Raw genomic sequence first — 23722 nt, forward strand, 5'->3', positions numbered from 1 at the left:
GCACATAGGGACAGGGCTTCTACTCCTTTCCCACTGGACTGACTTTCAATCAACAAATGATTCTGACACCCCTCATTTCTTTCCCCGTAGACATAAAGTGTCAATTTTCCGAGGGTAAATAATGCCAGTAGCTGAATTGTCAAAAGAATCGCAGGAAAACCTGGAACATACATTCCCATCTGCAGTACACAGGAGGTGGGGGATATTCGTATAAGTATCCCTCAAGATTAGAGCAGTTTGTTGATAGACAACAGTGAAAATGGTTACACTTAACACAATTCAAGATCCTGTACAAACTCTCATCATTTCTAAGCATTTACCTGAAGTATTATATCAATTAACATTTTTTAAAATAGACTCTCTATTCATTTCCACTACCCAGCCACACAGATATTTGTCAATTTTCACCTTTGTGTCAAGCCATTTGGGAATTTTTAGAGAAAAATTCCTTTGAATTTCCTTCTCAATTGAAACACCATCCCTATAGCTTAAGAACACTGATAGCATTATAATGGTAATTTGAACCAAAAGTCATTGGTATAGTTTGGAGAAGACTACAGCTGTTCTGTTTTACAGTGAAACTTAAACTTACTCAGAAGTACTCCTCATTGATTTCAGTGGGATTTACTTCCAAGTCAGTTGCTCCTCTATATATTTATGAAACAGCCTAGGGGGTGGGGCGTGTCCGGCTGTCCAAGTTAGAATAGGGCCAATCAGGGTGCAGCCAGTTTTGCCTTGATTGGCTCTGCCCCTGCAGTTCCTGCCCTCCTTCCCTGGACTCTAGCCTCTTTGCTCTCAGATACCTTAGTGCCTGGAGCCAGCAGCAGGTAAGGGAAGAGGTCCTGGGCAAAGGATCATGGTGGAGGCCTTGCTAACGAGGGCCTCTTGGCCTGCTAGGCTGGGCCTGCTGACTGCTTGTTAAGGACTGCTAAGGAGCTCTGTCCCGGCCCTGATAACAAGCAGCCCAGCCCCCCCCCCCGCCCCACTTAATCTGGCTGCGAGTTGCAGCCCAAAGTCACCTTAAGCTGCCTGGCCAGGAGCCAGGGAAGCGGGCCCTTTCAAGGCTCGTTCTTAGGAACGGGCTTTGAAGCTCGTGTAATTATAACCTTGGAACTTGTTGGCAATAGCATGGAGAAGCCCCCAACCTGGTTTCCATTCTGCCTCTTAACCTTAGGCCAGTCACATACACTCATCCTAACCTGCCCCACAGGATAGTTGTGAGGATAAAATGAGGATACCACTTTATGCTCTCATTGGAGAGAGGTGAGATATATGTGAAGTAAATAAAGTGAATAAAATATCCACCCTTAAAGGTCCAGATGAGCCATTAGTGGAAAGATGCACGCAGTTATTCCATATACAAGTATATAAGTTCTCTTTAATAACATATTCTCCCTCTTTCTTTTTGGCTTCCAGGGTCAAAATGTTTTTGGGCTTGACATTATTGAGACACCTGAAGGAGACAAGTGGCCCCAGCTGATAGTCCAGCAGATCCTTGACAGGGAACAAAAGGATACCTATGTGATGAAGATTAAAGTGGAAGATGGTGGGAACCCGCCAAGATCCAGCACTGCCATCCTCCAAGTTACAGTCACTGATGTAAATGACAATTGCCCAGTATTCAAGGAGAATGACATTGAAGTCAGCGTTCCTGAGAATGCCCCCATCGGTACGTCAGTTTCTCAGCTCCATGCTACCGACGCTGACCTGGGATCAAATGCCCAGATCCACTTCTATTTCAGCAGCCAGATCTCCAGTTTGGCCAAAAGACTTTTTGCCATTGATAACTCCACTGGTCTTATCACCATCAAGGAGCCCCTCGACCGGGAGGAATCTCCAGTACACAAGTTGACAGTCCTGGCAAGTGATGGCAGTTCAACACCCTCAAGAGCAACAGTAACAGTGAATGTCACTGACATCAATGACAACATCCCATCAATTGACACCAGGTACATCATCAATCCTGTGAATGGGACTGTGCTTTTGTCAGAGAAAGCGCCGCTCAATACTAAAATTGCCCTGATTACAGTAATGGATAAGGATGCTGACCTCAATGGGAAAGTGACCTGTTTCACAGATCATGACGTGCCATTCAGGTTAAAGCCTGTGTTTGATAATCAGTTTCTGTTGGAGACTTCCACGTTTCTAGACTTCGAGGCCACGCGGGAATATGCTATTAAAATAGTGGCTTCCGATTCAGGAAAACCACCATTGAACCAATCTGCAATGCTCCTCATCAAAATCAAAGATGAGAATGACAATACTCCCGTGTTCACACAGCCCATTATTGGACTCTCTATCCCTGAGAACAATGCCCCTGGAACCCAGTTGACCAAGATAAGCGCCACAGATGCAGACAGTGGACGCAATGCCGAGATCAGTTACATGTTAAACTTGGATGCGCCTCCCATTTTCAACCTTGACCGCCGTACCGGCATTCTGACTGCAGTGAGAAAGCTGGATAGGGAAAAACAGGACCGGTATTCATTCACTGTGCTGGCAAAAGATAATGGTATGCCACCCTTGCAGACCAATGCCACTGTGACAGTGTCAGTCTTGGACCAAAATGACAACAGTCCTGCTTTCACACACAATGAGTATAATTTCTATGTACCAGAGAACCTACCAATGTATGGCACAGTTGGACTCATCACGGTGACAGATGCAGACTCAGGGGAGAATGCTGCAGTGACCTTGTCTATATTAAATGGCAAAGATAATTTCATTATTGATCCCCTCACTGGTGTCATAAGACCCAATATTACCTTTGACAGAGAACAGCAAGGGTCTTACACTTTTCAGGTGAAGGCTGTGGATGGAGGAAGGTTACAACGTTCATCAACTGCCAAAGTGACCATCAATGTTGTTGATGTTAATGACAACAGGCCTGTGTTTGTCATCCCTTCATCCAACTACTCCTACGATTTAGTTCAAATGACCACCAGCCCAGGCTCTGTGGTGACTAAAGTGTTTGCCATTGACAATGATACGGGGATGAATGCTGAACTTCGCTACAGCATTATCGGCGGGAACTCAAGGGGCTTGTTTACGATTGACCAGTTAACAGGCAATGTTACTTTGAAAGAGAGAGTAATTTCATCAGATCATGGATTACATAGGCTGGTTATCAAAGTCAATGATTTGGGGCAGCCTGAGTCATTGTATACTATAGCCTTGGTGCATTTATTTGTGAATGAGACTATTACCAATGGATCCTACATCCAAGAATTAGTACGCAGAAACATGGAAACGCCAGTTGGCCAGAACGTTGGGGATGGTGAGATAACCCCCCAGACGAATGATTATATCAAGATCATCATTGCTATCATCGCAGGTACCATGACAGTAATCCTAGTCATTTTTGTGACTGCTCTGGTGCGGTGTCGTCAAACTCCCCGGCATAAAGTTGTCCAGAAAAGTAAGCAGAGTGGCGAGTGGGTCTCTCCAAACCAGGAAAACCGCCAGATCAAAAAGAAGAAGAAGAAGAAGAAACGCTCCCCCAAAAGTCTTCTTCTCAACTTTGTAACAATTGAAGAGTCTAAGTCTGATGACCCTGGCCATGAGCACATCAATGGCACTTTGGACATTCCTGTAGAGTTAGAAGAACAGACTATGGGAAAATACAACTGGGCTACCACGCCGACCACCTTTAAACCTGACAGCCCAGATTTAGCAAAGCACTACAAGTCTGCCTCACCTCAGCCTACCTTCCAAATTAAACCTGAGACTCCAGTGCCCCCAAAGAAGCACCATGTCATTCAGGAACTGCCTCTGGATAACACCTTTGTGGTGGGCTGTGATTCACTCTCTAAATGCTCCTCCAGTAGCTCGGACCCTTACAGTGTCTCCGAATGCAGCTGTCAGGGAGGATTCAAGACCCCGGGCTCCATCCACACCAGACAGGTAATAACAAGTGTTTTTTCTTCTTTTATGCACCTCTTCCTTTGCTCTCCGCCAACCCACTTTTTTTGTGTTCTCCTCGTCCTTTTGTTTTGCTGTTCTTCTAGATTAAAAAACAAAAAAAACAAAATCCCGACTGTTCATGCTTGGCTGAAGCACTGAGAAGTAAACAGTTTGTGATTCATCAATACTAAAAAGAATGAAAATGAGAATGAAGTGGCTCTTGGCTGCAAAGAAATGTTGATTGCTGAATGAGCATATTAGGGGGGTAATTCCTGCCTGCAGATGGCAGTGTGGCACTTCTCGCTTCATAGGGTCCATATAGCAGTTTTGCAGAACAAAGAGAGGTTACTGGCCTGTCCTCGATAGCTAGCCTTGCATGCTCTGGAATCTAAGTAATCTGGCCAGGTGGAAAGCAATAAAGCTTTGTGGGATCTGATAAGTGGTTCTTAATGCTAATGGAGTCTGGAATTGCAGACTTCATTTGGTCAGAGCTATACTTCAAGGTCTTGGAGAAACAGGCAAGATTCTCACCTCTCCCCACCTTCCTGCCCTTACAAGGGATTGCATGCCATTTGTACAGGCTAGAAATATATCTTGCTATATATGCTTCTAAAAGCTGGACAGCTGACACACAAGACAATATAAAACAGCACAGAAGTTAATGAAGGAATACACGTACACATAAGGTATTGTGAGTACCGTCCAAGCCTTTGCTGGTAAATGCACTGTAGATTGAGCCTCCAGTGTTGTTTGCTCCAGCTGGAACAAATATCTAAAGATGAAAACACAATAATAAGATCAAGCTTTGCTTTTTACAAATATGAACGGTAATTGGGGAGGGATTACTGTTACTTCAGTGGGATCAGGACATCAGTGTTAGTGGTGGCATCTCTCAGTCTTTGAATGATACCTTGTATACTTCTGAAGGAGCCAGGGCACAAAATGGTGCTTTGTGGGAAGCAAAATGTCACTTGCTTCTGTTCCAAAAGCAAACACGGTTTCCCTGGAGTAGATGGGTATCATCTCCAGTTGGGTTGAGATGACTTCTGACATTCTTCTTAATTTTTAGTTTTATGGGTCTTTCGAGGAGTGTGGCTTTAGCCTCCTGAGTCTAAACGCAATTTAAGTAGTAACCGGACATCCTTGTTTAAAGATGACAGAGATATTGAACACAACTGTGTTCTGTCAAGTTGACTGTTTTTAACAGCCATCTTGTGTGAGGAAAAACAAGCAAATAGCGTGTTTCTTAAATGCAAATCTTTAATGCTGTGGTCTCGGTTACTGTCTCATGGATAGGTTTCACACGAAACCGGAGTGCAAGAAAATGTGCTATTTTCTTATTGAAAGAAATTTACACATGAAACTGTAGCCAACTATATCCTCGTTTTTACATGCAGTCAGTTTTTAATCAAGAGAACATTCAATGATCTAGAGCAGGGGTAGTCAAACTGCGGCCCTCCAGATGTCCGTGGACTACAATTCCCAGGAGCCCCCTGCCAGCGAATGCTGGCAGGGGGCTCCTGGGAATTGTAGTCCACGGACATCTGGAGGGCCGCAGTTTGACTACCCCTGATCTAGAGGCTGAAGTGGAATAGTCTACCATCTCGTAGCTCTACTATTTCATTCAACATCATGCGTGGACCCCCTCCATATAAGATGAGCCCCTAGAGCTCCCATTGTTGAGAGAGAGAATTTTGGGTCTCTTTGAGGGATTCTGCCCATCGTGTTGCCACTTCCCTCTCATTCACATTCTCTTTGAGCATAATCCACGCTGTCACCCTGAGAAAGATCAGGAGCTATTTCCTTCTTTGTGGCCCTTTCAAGGTACATTTTCAAGGACGCCAGAAGGCAGCATGCAGTGTACACAATCTTATATAAGTGGAAACATAAATGGGTTTGGCACAGGCAGGTTTACTCCAGATCTTGACCAACACACATTACTTTCCTCCCTGTATTGTATAGTGCCTTGAAATTGTTTGCGCAAGACCATGGACGAGTAGAAATGCAAATGGTGCAAAAAATTGACTTAGTGCAACTGGCTACCATATACTTTTCTCTTGCATTTCTGCTAGCACAAAAGTTCTGGAGAAAGTGGAAATTTAGTGCCATTGTTACAAGACCCCTTGTGAGTGAAAAGAAATTAGTGTTATAAGTTACACAGGCCTTGTGTTGTTGTATGTCCACATATTTGCACATTGAATGGGGGTCATCATTAATATTCCCTTTTAAACAAACTCAAGAAAATTTTGAATTAGGATATAATTAATTAATTAATTAATTAGATTATTTAGCTTATACCCTGCCCCTCCCGACACAGTTGGCCCAAGGTGGCTTACAACAGGATAAAATAATAAAATACAACAGTTTTCATAAAACCCCTTCAATTAATCCCCAATAAAATAACAGTGCAAATTCCAACAGATGGCAGAAACAGCATTTCTGCCCTATCCTAGTCGGTAGATCACCTACCCCAACTGCATCCAGGTGGCTCTAACACAGCACCTTCCACTCGGCGGGGACCTCCAGTTCATAAATCCCAGGACAGTTCTTCCTCCCCAGTCTAAACCAAAAGCCTGGTAGAAGATCTATGGATTAGTATACAATAGTCAACCTGACAGATGATACTCAGCAAGTAGATAACAATTGTCATCAACCTGTATCCCAGCTATTTGCTGGCTTGTGATGAGTTTGAGAAGCACAACTAGACACAATGTTAGGTAAAGGTAAAGGTTTCCCCTGTGCAAGCACTGGGTCTTGTCTTACCCTTGGAGTGACTCCCTCTAGCGTTTTCATGGTAGACTCAATACAAGGTGGTTTGCCAGTGCCTTCCCCAGTCATTACCGTTTTACCCCCCAGCAAGCTGGGTACTCATTTTACCGACCTCGGAAGGATGGAAGGCTGAGTCAACCTTGAGCCGGCTGCTGGGATTGAACTACCAGCCTCATGGGCAGAGCTTTCAGACTGCATATCTGCTGCCTTACCACTCTGCGCCACAAGAGACTCATTAGACACAATGTTAGAGATCCATTAGATGGCCCGTTTCTGTAAACGGCAGACACAGGGCTTTCATGAGTTTATTATTTTTCCCAAGGGGAAAACCTATGGAGAAATAACAATCCTTGGTTGAAAGGAGTTGAAAGAACAACTCTACATGTTGAGGAGGTCCTGATCAAATCATCCCCTCTCATCAACAATGCATTTGGTTACTGTTTAGGGGAATTCAATGAGAGAGGCAGCACGATCCCCAGTGTCTTATCCAGTTCAGGCATTGATGTTGTTTAGCCACTAGGACTCAAGAAGGGGATCTCACAGCTCTTTGAAATCAATATTTGCACTATTTTATATCAACCTGTCTGTCTAGTATGGATATGCCATTCTTTCCCTTCATCATTTGCTTGCCTGCCAAGTTGCTACTGCCTTGTCTATGGGGCAAAACTGCATATGGAGAAGCCTTTGTGGATCTGTACAAACTGTCAGTGCCTACAGCTACTACAGGTGTACAGAACCGTCTCCCAGCTTTCCTGTTGCTGTACGCTTAGATCTTGGATATATCATTGCTTATTCACCCCGAGAGACCAATCAGTGACAGCTTGCTGAGGAATGAGGTACCATACATTAGGGACTTACTTTGTGTCCAGAAATTGCTACGGCTTGACACCCAGATTTGCCAGCATCACAGCTGATTATTAGTCTCATCTGGAGTGATTTTTTCCCTGGAGAATCCTGAAGTCAGTAAGGATAAGAGCTTTGAGCAAAAATTTACATGATATGGCTGAATCCATGTCACATTCTGGGTTTTTTTTTAATTGATAAGAAAACAGTGTCTCATTGAAGTTGTGCCCAATGGAACCTTTAAGACCAAACAAGATTTATTCAAGCGGTGAGCTTTCTTGTGCATGCACACTTCCTCATACAATGGAACAGGGATCATAAGAGTGCAGATATAAGGAGGAAGTAAATTAGAAGAAGAAGAAGAGCTGGTTCCTCTATGCCGCTTTTCTCTACCTGAAGGAGGCCTTCCCTTTCCTCTCCCCACCACAGACACCCTGTGGGGTGGGTGAGGCTGAGAGAGCCCTGATATCGCTGCTCGGTCAGAACAGTTTTATCAGTGCCGTGGCAAGCCCAAGGTCACTCAGCTGGCTGCATGTGGGGGAGCGCAGAATCAAACCCGGCATGCCAGATTAGAAGTCCGCATTCCTAACCACTACACTAAACAGCATCATAATGTCCAAAATATGCAATATGATAATTCTTTGCCAGAAAAACAAATCAGCATCTTGGGTTCATTTGTCATTAGCATAAACATTGGAGCAATAAAAATGTCAAGGTTAGTAGTTAATGGCAGACACTTTCTCAGTTGTGAAAAGAAGTGATTAAAAGTGACCTGTTGCTAGCCCCATCCATCTCCACCCAAGCATGGTGACATCGCCACAGGTGACAATCATGCTGCGTTTGTTATTGCAAAGGAAGTTAAAGAACAGGCCAGAAAGGGAATTAGCAGAAGTGAAAGTAATTACAACACTAAAAAACAATGGAAAACCCAGGACTCAAAAAGGACATTGGCTTCTTATCTCACTATGTATGCTAACCTCATCCAGCTTGGTGTAGTGGTTAGGAGTGAGGCCTTTTAATCTGGCGAGCTGGGTTCGATTCTGTGCTCCCCCACATACAACCAGCTGGGTGACCTTGGGCTCGCCACAGCACTGAGAAAGCTGTTCTGACCGAGCAGTGATATCAGGGCTCTCTCAGCCTCACCCACCCCACAGGGTGTCTGTTGCAGGGAGAGGAAAGAGAAGGCAAATGTAAGCCATTTAGAGACTCCTTCGGGTAGGGGAAAGCAGCTTATAAGAACCAACCTTCTTCGCTTTTAAACCCTTTTTTCATAACTAAGAAAGTGTCTGCCATTAATTACCACCCTTGACATTTTAATTGCTCCAATGTTTTGGTGAAGGACAATTGAACCTAAAGTGCTGATCTGCTTTTTTCTACCTAAAATTATCATATTGCATATTTTGGAAGTCATGATGCTGTTTGCTGATTTGCTACTAATTTTCTTTCTCTTTATATCTGTACTCCTTATATCTGCACTCTTATGATCCCTGTACCATTGTCTGTGGAAGTATGCATGCACACGAAAGCTCATGCCTTGAATACATCGTTGTTGATTTTAAAGGTGCCATTGGATTCAAATTTTGTTATGCTGCGGAAGACCAACATGACTATCCACTTGAATCCATTGAAGTTGTGTCTCTAAAGGACAATTTGCACATGCAGACCTGCTGCTTAGCTCCCTACTTAGTGGAAGTCACAGCTAACTGTCCTGCTACAGTCCTGTACCCAGGGATGGATATGAAAGATTGTGTAGGAAGTCAAAACAGCCAATTTGCATGGGCAAACTGGGCCCTGGAGTACCAATTTGTGCAGATCTTCATCTCTGTCTAGTTTACACTGGAAGGTCCTTAGGAAAATATAACAAATAGGAATGTTGTTCCTGCTGTAATCAGTATTGAAACACAGACTCTTGTGATGTTTGCTCCCACTGGTCCTCATTTCTGGGGGTAATTTTGTCATACAGGTTGAAAAGGTCTGCTTTGGGGCATTCTTTAGTATTGTAGTTTATCATATGGCCACTCTTATTAAGTCACTATGATAGGAGGAAGTTCTACCTTGAATCCTCTCTTATGCTTCAGTTTCTTCTTTATTGTACTCCTTCTCTTCTAACATTGCTTTCAATAGCTTTTATTTTTTTAATACTGAGAGATACCAGTACCCTACAGCGTCATTCTTAATGTAAGGATCTTATAACACAGCCCCAACCTGACATGTCAGACATGTGACTGGCAGCAGGATACTGAAATGCTCGCTACTCCAGGCATTTTTAAGCAATTTCTGCACAAGGAATATTTGGCGAGACAGCCTCTGAATTTTGGCAGCTTATTGGCACCCCTCCAAATGATGTTGCCAACCTCCCAAGGCTGTTTCACAATGCGGAAATTTTTGAAGCACAATGTGGTAAATCCAGGAAAGTGGATTTATCACTCTCTATCGTGTGTCCCAGAGGTGAACGAGCAGCGAGCAGCCAGGGATAAGACCATATGGAGGGGAAACACGTAAGAGTCTCTACCCTCACTGCTTGCTCACCTCTCCTGGCCACCAAGGCAGTGAGACTTTAAAAGGTTGGGTTGCATGACAGTGGCAGCTTGGGGGGGGGGGGGTGCCGCTCGGGTTTGCTGAAGGGAAGGGGCTGAGAGCCGGGTGCTCCCTCCCACACTGACTTTTCTCCCGAGTAGAGGCTGTGGGCAGCTGGAGGCAGGCTGGCTCCCCAGCTGGGCTCTTTCCACGGCTCCCCCCCCCCCGGCCAGGACCAACCTCCTTTCCCTACTTTTTCACAGTCAGAGTAGTTCAGCAGTGGAATAGGCTGCCTAAGGAGGTGGTGAGCTCCCCCTCACTGGAAGTCTTCAAGCAAAGGTTGGATACACACTTTTCTTGGATGCTTTAGGATGCTGAGGGCTAATCCTGCGTTGAGCAGGGGGTTGGACTAGATGGCCTGTATGGCCCCTTCCAACTCTATGATTCTATGATTCTACTGTGCCTGTGTCTGTGTCTTGGAGCCCAGCCCCAGCCAATGTCCTAGTGGCTCTCTGGCTCACTTCCTTTCACAGACCCTTTGAAATGCAGCTTGGGCGGTGTGGCAGTAAATGGGGAAGGGAAGGACTGAGTGGCTACGGAGGAGGCAAAAGGCAAGACGGGGAGGCAGAGTGTGGAGGGGAGAAATAGAGCAATTTACTATCCTGCAATTGCAGGTAGGAGACATCACGCTATTTGGCCCTGCATGTGGAAAATATTTTAGTCTCCAAAAGGTCCAAGGAACAAGGGAGGGAGAGTTGAGGGGTCTCCTTCCACCATGCTGACCTGCAAAGCAGAATGGGACAGAAAGTCATTTAATGGTGAGTATTTACCCCGTTTATGACATGAGTTGAAATGGGGTTTTTCTCCTACCTACCCCAACTCATATCACACGTCTCAGTCTCACATCACATGTCTCATGTAACGAGGGTAACATACTGTCTGAATTCTCTGGAGTGGGAATGTTGCATGTCAGAATGTTCCTGTACCTCCTCAACTTCAGCTTCAATGGATTTAGAGAAGGGTCCAAAGGATGGAGCAGAAATGCCCTTGTTTACACTTAGAAAATCACACTTAGAAAATTACACTTAGAGTAGCATTTTACAGATAAATAAAATTTGGAGCTGGCTATAACTCTTGTGATGGGACCTGAAAGGACTGCATTTATTCCCTGTAGTCTTGTCTGCACAGCAAACCTACATTGCTTTTAAACCAGTTTACATGTGTTAAGTGCTGAAATGATTTCTTTGAGTTGTCAATTGATGAGAATGTCAGGGAAAAAAAGACATTACAGAGATACCTAGAGCAGTGGCCCCCAACCTTTTTATCACCGGGAACTGGTCAACGCTTGACAATTTTACTGAGGCCCTGGGGGGGGTAGTCTTTTGCCAAGGGATGTTATCACCACCTGAGCCCCTGCTCCACTTGCTTTCCCGCCAGCGCCCCTGACTTTCCACTGCCCACTGCGGGGTGCTGCCAGCATCATCTGCACAGTGCCACGCCGAGGGGGAGCCCCAGCCATGGCGGCCGCTGGAGAGGACCAAAGGTGACCCTGTGGCAGAGTGACAGGGCAGCTCCCGAGGCAGAAGCCAGAGAGGAGGATGAGGAGGAGCTGCGGCCCGGTACCGACTGATCCACGGACCGGTCCCGGTCTCCGGATTGGGGGTTGGGGACCACTGACCTAGAGGATTACTATGAACTGTTTACTTGCCTGATAAGTAAATACTCTTTAATAGGGCAGCTTGAGTTGATCAGTATTCTGTTGAGGGGAAACCTAAGCAAATCCTATGATTGTAGAATGCCAACTATAGCCAAGGCTTTTTTTCTTTTCTTTTTGTCCTCCTTAAATCTAAACTGCCCAGGTGTCGAAGTTATCATTTAACTTTCTCTGGCAATATTAACTTTTAAAAGAGAGAAAGCATTTGTGGGAGATGGGATGATGAAGGCAAGGGCTTTTCTCATGCTGTTTCTCTGTTTGCCAGCTCTGAACGTCTTCGCATCAGCTGTTATGTACTGAAGTCGTACACAATGATGTTAAGCCAGCAAACATGAAAATATGGAAATAGCACGAGAAAGCCCTTTGTCCTCTCTCCCTGATTGCCGGAAGAATTTTATCGTCTGATCTCCAGAGGGGTTTTCGAATGGCGGTGAACTGTTCAAGCTGCCCTACTGAAAGGTATCTAGGGCGAGAACATTACAAAGAAAAAAAAAACGAAAGAAATCTGACAAAGAGAGACTTTAATGCATTGTGCTATATCTGTTCTTTAATGTAGTTTTGCTAAGATAAAATAAGTGATATTAACCATCACTTGGTGTGAATGGTGGTAACTATAAACCTTTTAATCTCTTAAGTTGCTAGTAACCACTTTGTCCTTTAAGGACATGTGCCCTTATTTATTTACGTTCAAATGTCTGTGGTCTTACTCTTTATTGATACTGAAAAAGGAGCAATAACTTTTATGCATACACGTTAAAAAGAAACAAAAACAAAAACAAATGTAAAGTTCTTTATACCAATTCCAACTACCTTAGTTCTTTGCAATCCCTGCATTTTCCCCCTAACATGAGTTCCAAAATGAGAAATCACTGTTATTTTTAGCTATTTCTGTAAGGCAGAGATGCCATTGTAAAAGATAGCTAGATATACATGTTTGTCCGCGGTCTCTTGATTGGAAAGTGATGTTGTTGCTTTGGAAACACACTTCGTGGGCTGGTGATTCTCATTGCATGATGGGGTAAACCCATTCTTTCTACTCTGGTATGCCGAACTGCTGTCCCATACAAAGGCTATATATGCAGAAGTTCAGTTCATACACTTTTCCCCCTTGCCTCCCCAAAACCAAAAGAGAGAAAGAGACAGAAGGAGGAAAGATCATACAAGTCAGACTTAGATGGAACACCCACAAGCCATGTGTCTTAATTCACTAATAGTGATTATCTCCAGCCCAAGAAATGTGTGCATCAAGCGAGAAGAAAAAACAGGCTCTAATTTTCATAGCCATATATTATGGATTTGTAATACTCCTCTGTCTTTAATTGTATGGAAGTAACATCTCAAGCTGACAAAGGCAAATTTATTAAATCTCCATAAAGGTGTCAAACTGTGCCTAGGTTTACACCTGTTTTTTGCATACTTTTTCAGTAACACTACAAAATCTTAAATGAAGTACATTTGTACTTGTATACAGAAAGTTGTAAATACATTATTTGTAAAAACAGCTTATTATTTGGTACCTGTGTCAATTTTTATACTTATTTCTCAACATCCAAATACTTTTGAAATGATAACAATCTAATAGATATATACATAAGAAACAATCAGTTAACACCAAATGAACTTGAATTGTTTTCTCTGTTCTATATGTTTTCCAAATATTCTTTCTACTAAGTCTGCAAAAAAAAAATTATACTATATAATTCAGTAAATAGATACTGCAAATTTTTATAATGAATAAATCTACATTTTAGAGCTGGAATAACTTATCAACTAATATCCAGTTCACCTTAGTGCAATCAAATTTAATGTGACCCCAAAAATGACGATTGCCAATTCAACTAGTAAACTTTTGAATATAATTGGCCATTAGCCTAATCACATAGATTGTTCCCTAAAAACCTTATAGGGAACTTGTGAAATCTATCACAGTGTTTAAACTCGCAGGGTATAAATTATTAGATTAAAGATACATATTGTTTCCCTTGGAGTTGTTACACTTGAAATTAAACAAAATTATGTTGTTCCCTCATATCATTACAAAAAATACGTAAAATCCATTGCATTATTCAAACCTGGGGGATATAAACTATTTAGTTTAGAAAGCCAGTTTGGTGCAGTGGTTAGGAGTGCAGACTTCTAATCTGGCATGCCTGGTTCAATTCTGCACTGCCCCACATACATCCAGCTGGGTGACCTTGGGCTCGCCACGACACTGATAAAACTGTTCTGACCGAGCAGTGATATCAGGGCTTTCTCAGCCTTACCCACCTCACAGGGTGTCTGTTGTGGGGGAGTGGAAAGGGAAGGCAACTGTAAACCGCTTTGAGCCTCCTTCGGGTAGAGAAAAGCAGCATATAAGAACCAACTCTTCTTCATCTTCTTCTAGTTTAACAATCAATTCCATTTCCCTTTGAAGTAGCCATGTAGTGATGTTTAACCTTCCACAAACTCTATCCTGTAAAAATTCAATGCCTGCGAAGCTGTTTTGTTCCCATCAAGGTGAGTAATCCAAGAAGTTTTGTGTGAGAGGAGCTTCAAGGACAGTATGTTTTACTCTAGAATTGTGTTAAAAAATTCTCGTTTTTAGTGGGCGTATGGACATTCCTACATAAATTTACTTACACGGACATTCTTTTAAATATATGAGATTGAAACTTCTACAATTTATACATTATTTTATTTTTATTTCCACCTTGTTAATTAGAACAATTGAATTTTTAGTTTTTTCCATGTATTTACATTTTTGGTGCGAGCCACATTTAAAACTGGCTGTCGGGAGAGTGTCCCTTTTAGGGGTAGAGCCACTGTTTAAAATTTTTTAAAATTAACTACAGCTTTCAGGGAACGGAATTATTCCACTCAGGTAATTGACAGAGCGAAACAGAAAGCTAGTGATACTCAGAGGCAGTCTCTTTTAACTCACCAAGATCGAAATCCACAAAAAAAGACTAGTATGTGCCTTTGATTACTCTTCCTCTTCTCATAACATTAAGAACATAATACTTAAACACTGGCACATCATTTCTCACATTCCGAGATGTGAGGAAGAACCATTTTTTGCTTGGAAGAGGGGCAAGAACATAAAATAACTTATTTAGATGTTATATATGGAGAGCTAGCTAGGTGTTGTGGTTAGGAGTGCAGATTTCTAATCTGGCGAGCCGGGTTTGATTCCCTGCTCCCCCACATGCAACCACCTTGGTGACCTTGGGCTCGCTACAGCACCAATAAAGCTGTTCTGACTTAGCAGTAATATCAGGGCTCTTTCAGTCTCCTACCTCACAGGGTGTTCTGTTGTGGGGAGAGGAAGAGAAGGTGATTGTAAGTCGCTTTGCGACTCCTTCGGGTAGAGAAAAGCAGCATAGAAGAACCAACTCTTATGTATGTATCTTTATTAGATTGTTATCATTTTGAAAACTATTTGGATGTTGACAAACAAGTATAAAAATTGACACAGGTACCAAATGATAAGATTTTTAAAAAAACTTTATAACTTTCTGTATACAATTACTTAAAATGTATAATTAATGTATACTTAAAATGTATAAATATGTTTATGGACATTTAATAAATTTGTCATTACCAGCTTGAGACATTTCTTCTTGATTGGATTTTACAGCTGATGGGTCTTCTCATTGTTTAATTTTATGGAAAGCAGTTTCTTAAGTTGTGGAAGGACCCCTTTCATTATATTATGTTATTTAATAATTTTTTGAAGACCTATTTAGGCACAAGTTACATGTCTCCCCTAAATTTGTATACTAAATGCCTTGCATTTAGTGTAATAAACTGACAAAAATAAGTATTTTTAAAAAGTTTATGCATAGTGCAAGCTGAAGTAACTGCTGTCTGGAATTAAAATGGCTGCATTTTTAGACAACTTGGCAAAATCACTTAATTTTATGTTAACATATAAGATAAGATGTACGGTTTCATTTTTCTTTGTTGCTTTCCATGTATTTAAAATGTATTATGTCTATCACTGTTGCATTAATGTGTTTTGTTTTGTCATCCTTTGGGCAATTACGCATAAAAGAATGTGCACATATTGTAACAGTTTTAGTGCTGCTGAGTGCCCAATGTAATTTATTTATTTATTTGCTAGTTCCGGGATTCGGGAAACAGCCCTTTAATGGCTGTGTTCCTTTTTCCGGGACTGGACACAAAGAGTGGCAGTTGGGAAAATGTTATCATACCCTTATGGACTCCTTTGTGGGGTACCACAGGGAGCGGTACTACTCTCCACTTTATTTAATATCTTCATGCGCCCTCTAGGACAGCTGGTCCAAAATTACGGGCTGGGTTGTCATCACTATGCAGATGACACCAAGCTCTACCTTATCATGGACAGCCACCCAGGCTCCCCTCCGGATACATTTGCCAGATGTTTGTAAGCCATGGCTCGATGGTTAGAGCAGAGTCATCTGAAACTCAACCCCTCCAAAACAAAGGTCCTGTGGCTAAGCAGGAAAGTGGTAGGACAGGAAGTGTGGCTCCCCATCTTTCCGGACAGGCAACTTAACATCTCACCCATGGCAAGGAATTTGGGAGTGACCCTAGATGCCTCCCTCATTATGGAGGCACAGGCCATGGCAATTTGTCACCTTTGCCAGGCAAGGCTATTAGCACTCTACCTGTTGCCACACTGCCTGGCCACAGTGATCCATGTGATGGTCACCTCTAGACTGGACCTCTGTAACTCACTCTATGCTGGCGTACCCTTGTTACTGATCTGCAAACTGTAGCTGGTGCAGAACGCAGCTGCCAAGGTCCTCATTGGTTCATCTTGGAGGACCCATATCCAGCTATTACTGAGGAAGCTGCGCTGGTCACAAGTCCTGGCCCAGATCACATTCAAGGACTTGGTTTTGACCTTTAAAGCCATCTGTGCTTAGGCTCCCCACATGGTGTTTTGCTCTGCGGGAACTAATCTGTTGGTGATCCTTGGCCCCAGAGAGAGATGACTGGCCTCACCCCAGGGCCTTTTCAGTCCTGACCTGGAGCTGGTGGAATGAGCTCCCGGAAGAGTTAAGGGCCCTGATGGAGTTGGAAAATTTCCACAGGTCCTGTAAAATGGAGCTCTTCCACCAAGTCTATGGTTGAGGCCATGATTATGTAAATGGGCCCCCCTCAACCTTCACTATTACATCTAGCATATCCCTTGTCAGATATCTGCAGGAGGTAGGAGGGATCTTGCCGTCTTAGCTTTGTGGGAAAATGCTGTTTTAAGGAGGGGTTTTTATGGGGACTTTTATTCTTTGTAACCTGCCTTGAGTTCAAGGAGGAAGGCAGGAGATAAATTTAATAAATAAATGAATAAATAAAGAAAAAAAGGAGCACTGAAGTAATATGGCTTTATTTACATCATTGTACAAACACTAATGTAGAGTTAAGCTACTCGGGAAACAAAAGAGACATCTGAGATTCTCTGTATGCCTGAATGCACAAGGAACTGGACACACAGGGCTTGTTTTCACATTAGATTTGGCTGAAAATCAGATGCACAAATAGCGTGAACTTCTACTATTTGTCTCATTGTCCCATTCAAAGGAGATGCCTAACTCCCTGCTCTTAAGAGTTAACATTGATTTTTGTTTTCCAATTAAGCAGCGCTTAACAAAATATGTGTATGTCACAAACACATCTCTCTCTTACCATTTGTTGGTAAAGTATAGCCTATGTTAAGCATCATTATAACCCATTGATTTCTGAAGGAAAGTTCAGAGCCAATGGAAGAATCTTCCCCATTTGTTTTAAAATGGGGATCAGTAGCATGGGTGAAACCATGGCTCTGGAAGGGGGGGAAATGTTACCCCCTTCCAGGACCATGGTCTCACTCAATCCACTTTCTCCTAAATATGTTACTTGCTCCTGAGGGAGCCAGGTACAAACTGTTGTGAGATTTACAGTACTGTTGTGAGATGTACAATACAGTACAAGCAAACTGATATCCTATGAACCCCACAGACTCTGGATTTAGAAGAGTGTAACTCTATTTAGGATAACACTGTTAGATCAGGAAAATGGTGTCAGAAAGAAGGGTCAATATCTTCCTAGAAACACAGTCGTGGCCCAAATTCCCCTCTCCATCTTCTGGCATATCTGGTCATAGATTTCCTGCCATTAATCTAGTTCCTATAGGTTTTTTGTTTTTGGCCAAAATCAGCAGGACATGAAAATGCTCCGTGTATGCTATGTTGTGTCCATTATAACAAGTGAAAGATCTCTAGCGAAATAAATCTGAAAGTAATGGAGAGAGCATAAGTTCCATATGTGCATTGGAGTTCTTGATCATGGATGTAGCATGGGATGTGGGTAAGATAAAATTTGCACTCTTTTTTTTTAAAGTCTGCTCTGCAGAGTACACTTAAATTTTAACTAAAAGTTTTAAAAAGCTATTTAGGTTCCGTCAGCTAGGCTTCAGGACTAGAAATTTTGCATGCTGTTGTATATCTGATGTAACCGTACTTCAAGCTTGCTATGGTCCCAGTTTCACACCTGTCAATCTGCAGATTGTCAACAAGGACTTTTGCCTAAAGTTCCCATCATGTTTGCTGTCTGGTTCTTTTGAAGGGAATTGCTTATTTGGCTCTATGAATTGTAAAGTATAATAAATCCTATTTCCAATGGCGTATTTCAATTTTACCATACTGTACTATACATTTTCAGGTGTGGCTCTTTTATCACAGGTTACTGGTGGTATTTAATTCCTTGCAAGAAATAGCTTCACCTTCTACTCTTCCCACTGAAATAATATTTGTCTTTAACAAATGTCTCCCCTTTTAATATTCTACCTTCCTTTTGTCGTATTGCTCCTTGCCAGAAAATTTAGTGGTAGTGACAATACACAATACGTATTTTGTGCAGTATGTGTGTGGAATGCAGGATTTCTAAATCCCCTGAGTCAAATGGTCTGTTTTCATCGTATTCATTGTATCCCTAGGCTACCTTTCAATCCTATCAAAGAAATATATGGAAAAATATATATATGGGGAAAATCAGCTGTCTAACAGTTCATAACACAGTAATAGCAATAAAAGGGCAAGTGCCAGGAAAAAGCAGATTCAAAGGTTATCCTAGGCCAAAAATAAAGTTTTAAGATTTCTCTGAAACCTCTATGAATGAGACAAGGTGGATTTCATGCCAGGAAGTGTGTATGTCATATTTTTGTGGCAGCCACATAGGTCCCCTTCAAGCATAACTTTGTAATGAGGTACAGGGGAGGATAGCCTCAGACAGTGGAATTTGGGAAGTAACGTTCTTTACTGCCATCACTTCCTTTCACACATCAGTGTGGTGTAGTGGTTAAGAGTGGCAGACTCTAATCTCGAAAACTGGATTTGATTCTCCACTCCTCCGCATGAAGCCTTCTAGGTAACCTTGGACCAGTCACAGTTCTCTCAGAACTCTTTCAAGATCCCTGTGGTAGGGAGAGGAAGGGAAGCTGACACTTCCTCCATGACACTTCTTAGGATATTGAAAAGTGGGGCATAAAAATCAACGCCTTCTCTTCCTCCTTCTTCTCTTACCTTCCTTTTCTCTTCACTCACCTACAGCACAGCAAACTTCATATGCCCAATGGGACTTCCTGAACTGTGTAAGCTCTGAAACTAATATTTAAACCAGATTGTTTTCTAGACAAGTTCCATGGGGGAAAAGAAAAGACTTTAAAGGAATTTAAATCACAGAGTACTCATTTGCACAAACAGGTTGTTATTTAAAGCTGGACCTCTCACATGATGAACATGCAGATGCAAACCACCATCAAAGAAGAATTGATGTCAGCCCTATATCCAGTTTTCCATTATGTGCACAGTACTGTCTAAACACAATTGGAGTGTTGAATTACAGTTTCTGCACATGAACTAAATCCACTTAATCAGAATGATCATGACAAATAGACCTGGGATGATCTTATTGTGACTAAGAATATTGTACATATACTAGAATTAAAGCCCGTTGTAGCTGATACAACGGGTGCTAGCATGGGGGGAGTGGAAAATATCAAAGAGAGAGGTAGAAAGAGAGTGAATAAGAAACAGATATCAAGAGAGAGAGAGAAATAGGATAGAAAAAGAGAAAGTAAGAGAGATAAAAAAGAGAGTGAAGAGAGTGATAGCAAGAAATGTAGGTAGAAGGAAAGAAACTAAGAAAGAGAGATAGGAAAAAGAATTGAGAGACAAATATAGAGAGAGAAAGGGAGAGAAAGACAGAATTACAGGGAAAGAGAGAATGAAAAATAGAAATTAAGAAAGGGAGAGAAATAAACAAGAGAGAAAGAGAATAAAAGACAGGTAGAGAGAAAAAAAGAAAATGTGATAGAAAGAGATAAAGAAAGGAGAAAGATAGAAAGCTAGAGAGAAAGGCAGAGAGAGAGATGTAGAAAGCGATGGGAGAGAAAGAGGAAAGAGATAGAAAGCGGGGAAGGGCTGCCATGGTGTCTCCCAGAGTGGCCGGGGCTTTCATGCTGGTGAGGCTGGGAGAGGTGGTGGCAGACATCCCTCCCAAGCCACACTACCCAGTGTGCCAAAAAGCCCTCCCGGAGGGCTTTTCAGCCAGGGAGAGCACAGCCCTCCCTCCCTTCCATACTCCCTGGTGGGCTGAGAAGCCCTCCCGCAGCATCTGCAAGGCCGCAGGAGGACTTCTCAGCCCAAGGGGGAGTGCAGCCCTCCCTCCCATCCAGCCTAGAGGGAAGCGCAGCCTGCCCTCCCTCACCACTCTTTCCCCCTCCCCCCTGGAGCCTCACTTACCTCCTCTCCCAATGGCAGCCAGGGACAAACTGGAAGCAATTGTTCCAGATTGCCCCTGGCCAGGCTGTTGGGGGCGGGTGTCAGTGGGCCTGGGGCAGGGCTAATCAGGACACACTTCACACATCCAGATAGTCCCCGCCCAGTCCCTGCCCACCTACTTCTTGCCCATATATTAACAGTGCAAGCTGTTACAGATAGATAGATATTGAGAGAGGGGGAGAGAGAGAGAGAGAAAGAGAGGACCTAGTCTGTATGCCAAATACTATGGTTTATTCTTATCAGGATACTTCAGGAATAAGATAAATCTTTCATGACTCTTGAAATCACGCATAGAATCATAGAATTAGAAAGAAGCCATCCAGGCCACCTAGTCCAACCCCCTGGTCAACACAGGATCAGCCTAAAGTATCCAGGATAAGTCAGGATTTGTCAAGCTACTGCTTGAAGACTGCCTGTGTGGGGGAGATCACCATCTCTTTAGGCAAGTTCCAATGCTGAACTACTCTTACTGTGAATTTTATTTTCTTGATATCTACCTGATACTGTTCTCCATGTGGTTTAAACCCATTTCTTTGGGTCTCATCCTCTGCTGCCAATAGAAACCTTTTCCTGCCCTCCTCTAAGTGACAACCTTTCAACTACTTAAAAACAGCAATCATGTCCCCTCCCGACCTCCTCTTCTCCAGGCTGAACATTTCTAAATCCCTCAGCCTTTCCTCATGGGGCTTGTTCCCCAGGCCCTGGATCATAATTGTCACTCTCCTCTGAACCCTCTTAATTTTGTCCATGTCTTTTTTGACATGAGATCTACTGAACTGAACACATTATTCCAGGTGGGGTATGACCAATTTGGTAAACAGTGAGCCTACGACATATTGTGATTCTGATGGGATGCCTCTGTTGATGCAGCCCAAGACTGCATTTGCCTTTTTTACAGCCATATCACACTGCCTGCTTATATTTGTCAAGTCTATAGGCACAGCGGGGAGCTGTGTGCAGGCAGCCAGATAATTTAGGGAGTGAGCAAAAACGTGGTCACAAAACAGAAGCCAAGGTCAAAAGCCAAAAAATTGTCACTCACATGCTGTTTTCCTCCATGCTGGGGTTTTATATTGTTTTAATGGGGTTTTATTGTTGTGGAAATTTTATGTTGTAACCCGCCACAAGCCGGCATAACAATGATGATGGTGATGATGTCTGAGAAGAGCAAGAAGAAAGTTCGTAGTCAAATCTCAAGCCAAAGGTCAGACAGGGGAGCAGGATCCAAGAAGTCAAGAACAGGCTCTGGAGATGCAGGTCTTGAAGGAAGGACACTGCCAGCATGAGTGGGCTTCTGCACGCACAGCTTTAAAACCTGACATGCAGTTAATCATCCACAGCTGGCTTTGGGAGGTTACATCTTCCTTGAGTACTAGCCATGCACTCCTCTAACTTTCCTGCAAAGCAAAGCATTGCTTTTTACGTCCTTGCTCTCTAGGTGCAGGAGAGGAGGGTGGGGAGTCAACTGCTGCCAGGGCCTCAGTAACAGGGTTAGTGTCCAAAGACTGGAGATGCCCAATGCTTGAACCTGGCTGTGGTTCAGGCTCTGGACTATATTCCAGAGGCAGCCCTAGTGCTTCTGAGTCTGAGACTGTGGCTGGCTGAAGCTCAGGGGCTGATCCTGGCAAGATTTGTAGACTTGCTTCTTCTTCAGAGTCAGACTGGGCTGCAGCTGGCTGGCCCCTAACAATATTTAGCTTACAGTCCACAAGGACCCCCCATAACAATATTTAGCTTACAGTCCACATGTTCATACACAGTTACCCAAAAATAGATTTTCAGTATGTATGCTTCTGATTTTTGTGAGTCAGATGTAAAACTCTGCACTTATCCTTACTGAATTGCATCTTATTCTCATTTGGCCAGTTTTCCAGCATGCTCTGATCTTGTTGAACTCTGCCTCTATCTTTGGGGGTGTTTACCACTCATCTCATCTACTGAATTGAATTGTTTGTGGCAGGGCCATAATGCAAGTGGATAGCAGGCCAAGAAAAATGATACTTGGGCTCTGTATTGCCCTGAACATTTTGTACTTCCCTTGTATTGTCTCATTCCAGTTAGAGGTAGCCTGATCTAATGCTTTTTCTTGCATTTACGGTCTCCGATCAAAAGCCAAGGATAGTGCTCACCAATGCCATCCACTTCTATTTCTCCTGACATTGAGGCTTGGCTTATTAATGAATGCATGTTTCCGAAAATACAACTTTGCCATAATACAACGTAATTTCCCAAAGATATTTATTTCTCACCTGGTTTTGATACGAACTAATACTGGATATTAAATATGACATCTAATTTGCAGCTTGTGTGAAAGCCAACTGTAGGTCCTCTGATAGGATGGAAAAGTAGAATTGGAGTCTGAAGGAAGTCTGATATGCTAATATGTATATTACTCTTAGAAAAGCAGCACCCATAAAAGTAAGGGGTATGAATCAGTGGTAGAACAAATCCTTTACATGTAGAAAGTTGTAAAATCAATGCCTGTGATCTCCAGGGGAAAAAAGGCTGCTAGCAGGTGATGTGAAAGACCTCCAGCTGAGAGCTTGAAGATCTGTTGCAGGTCTGAGTAGACAATAGTGACCTTATTGACCAACTTTCTGGCTATTAACTTTCAAATCAGCACAGATTTTGGTATAAAATTCACAGTCCATATTTTAATGTGCATGCAAAGGTTTATGCTGGATTGTGATGGAAACATTTGTGTATCAACAGGGAAATATTTGGCAAATATGTTTTTTGGAAGGGGTTGCCATAGATAAATAATATTTTAAAATGTTATTTGGTAATGGTGCTACTGGTGTGTATATCTGAAGCTTTGATAGCTCACAGTGCTTACCTTGTATTGATCTTAAGAAGAAGAAGAAGAAGAGTTGGTTCTTATATGCCACTTTTCCCTACCTGAAGGAGGCTCAAAGCGGCTTACAGTCGCCTTCCCATTCCTCTCCCCACAACAGACACCCTGTGGGGTGGGTGAGGCTGAGAGAGCCCTGATATCACTGCCCAGTCAGAACAGTTTTATCAGTGCCGTGGCGAGCCCAAGGTCACCCAGCTGGCTGCATGTGGGGGAGTGCAGAATCGAACCCCGCATGCCAGATTACAAGTCCACACTCCTAATCACTACACCAAACTGGCTCTCATTTACTCTGATTCTTTTGCTGAGCAAAAAGAAAAGAAAAACTTCTTTCTG

At 42.8% G+C, this 23722-nt stretch overlaps 1 protein-coding gene and 1 long non-coding RNA gene across 5 annotated transcripts in view; one reads left to right on the top strand and one right to left on the bottom strand.

The window, feature by feature from the left end:
* PCDH11X (protocadherin 11 X-linked) overlaps window positions 1-23722 on the top strand; it is a 937860-nt gene that overhangs the window by 209262 nt on the left and 704876 nt on the right. For 3 of the 4 annotated variants that reach the window (XM_077308665.1, XM_077308664.1, XM_077308666.1), the window contains one exon: window positions 1417-3903. In XM_077308665.1, the coding sequence (XP_077164780.1) occupies window positions 1417-3903 (2487 nt within the window). Of the gene's footprint in view, window positions 1-1416; window positions 3904-12011; window positions 18387-23722 lie in introns of those variants that run through there. The other variant, XM_077308667.1, reaches the window with a different exon arrangement.
* On the bottom strand, window positions 3872-23588 carry LOC143822951 (uncharacterized). Its single transcript, XR_013226328.1, has 4 exons — window positions 21578-23588; window positions 6373-6476; window positions 4583-4675; window positions 3872-4003 (listed from the first exon to the last, which is right to left on the bottom strand). It is a non-coding gene; the product is annotated as an uncharacterized LOC143822951 (long non-coding RNA).

The sequence above is a fragment of the Paroedura picta genome, chromosome 13, assembly GCF_049243985.1.
Source record: "Paroedura picta isolate Pp20150507F chromosome 13, Ppicta_v3.0, whole genome shotgun sequence".
Taxonomy (NCBI): Eukaryota; Metazoa; Chordata; class Lepidosauria; order Squamata; family Gekkonidae; genus Paroedura; species Paroedura picta.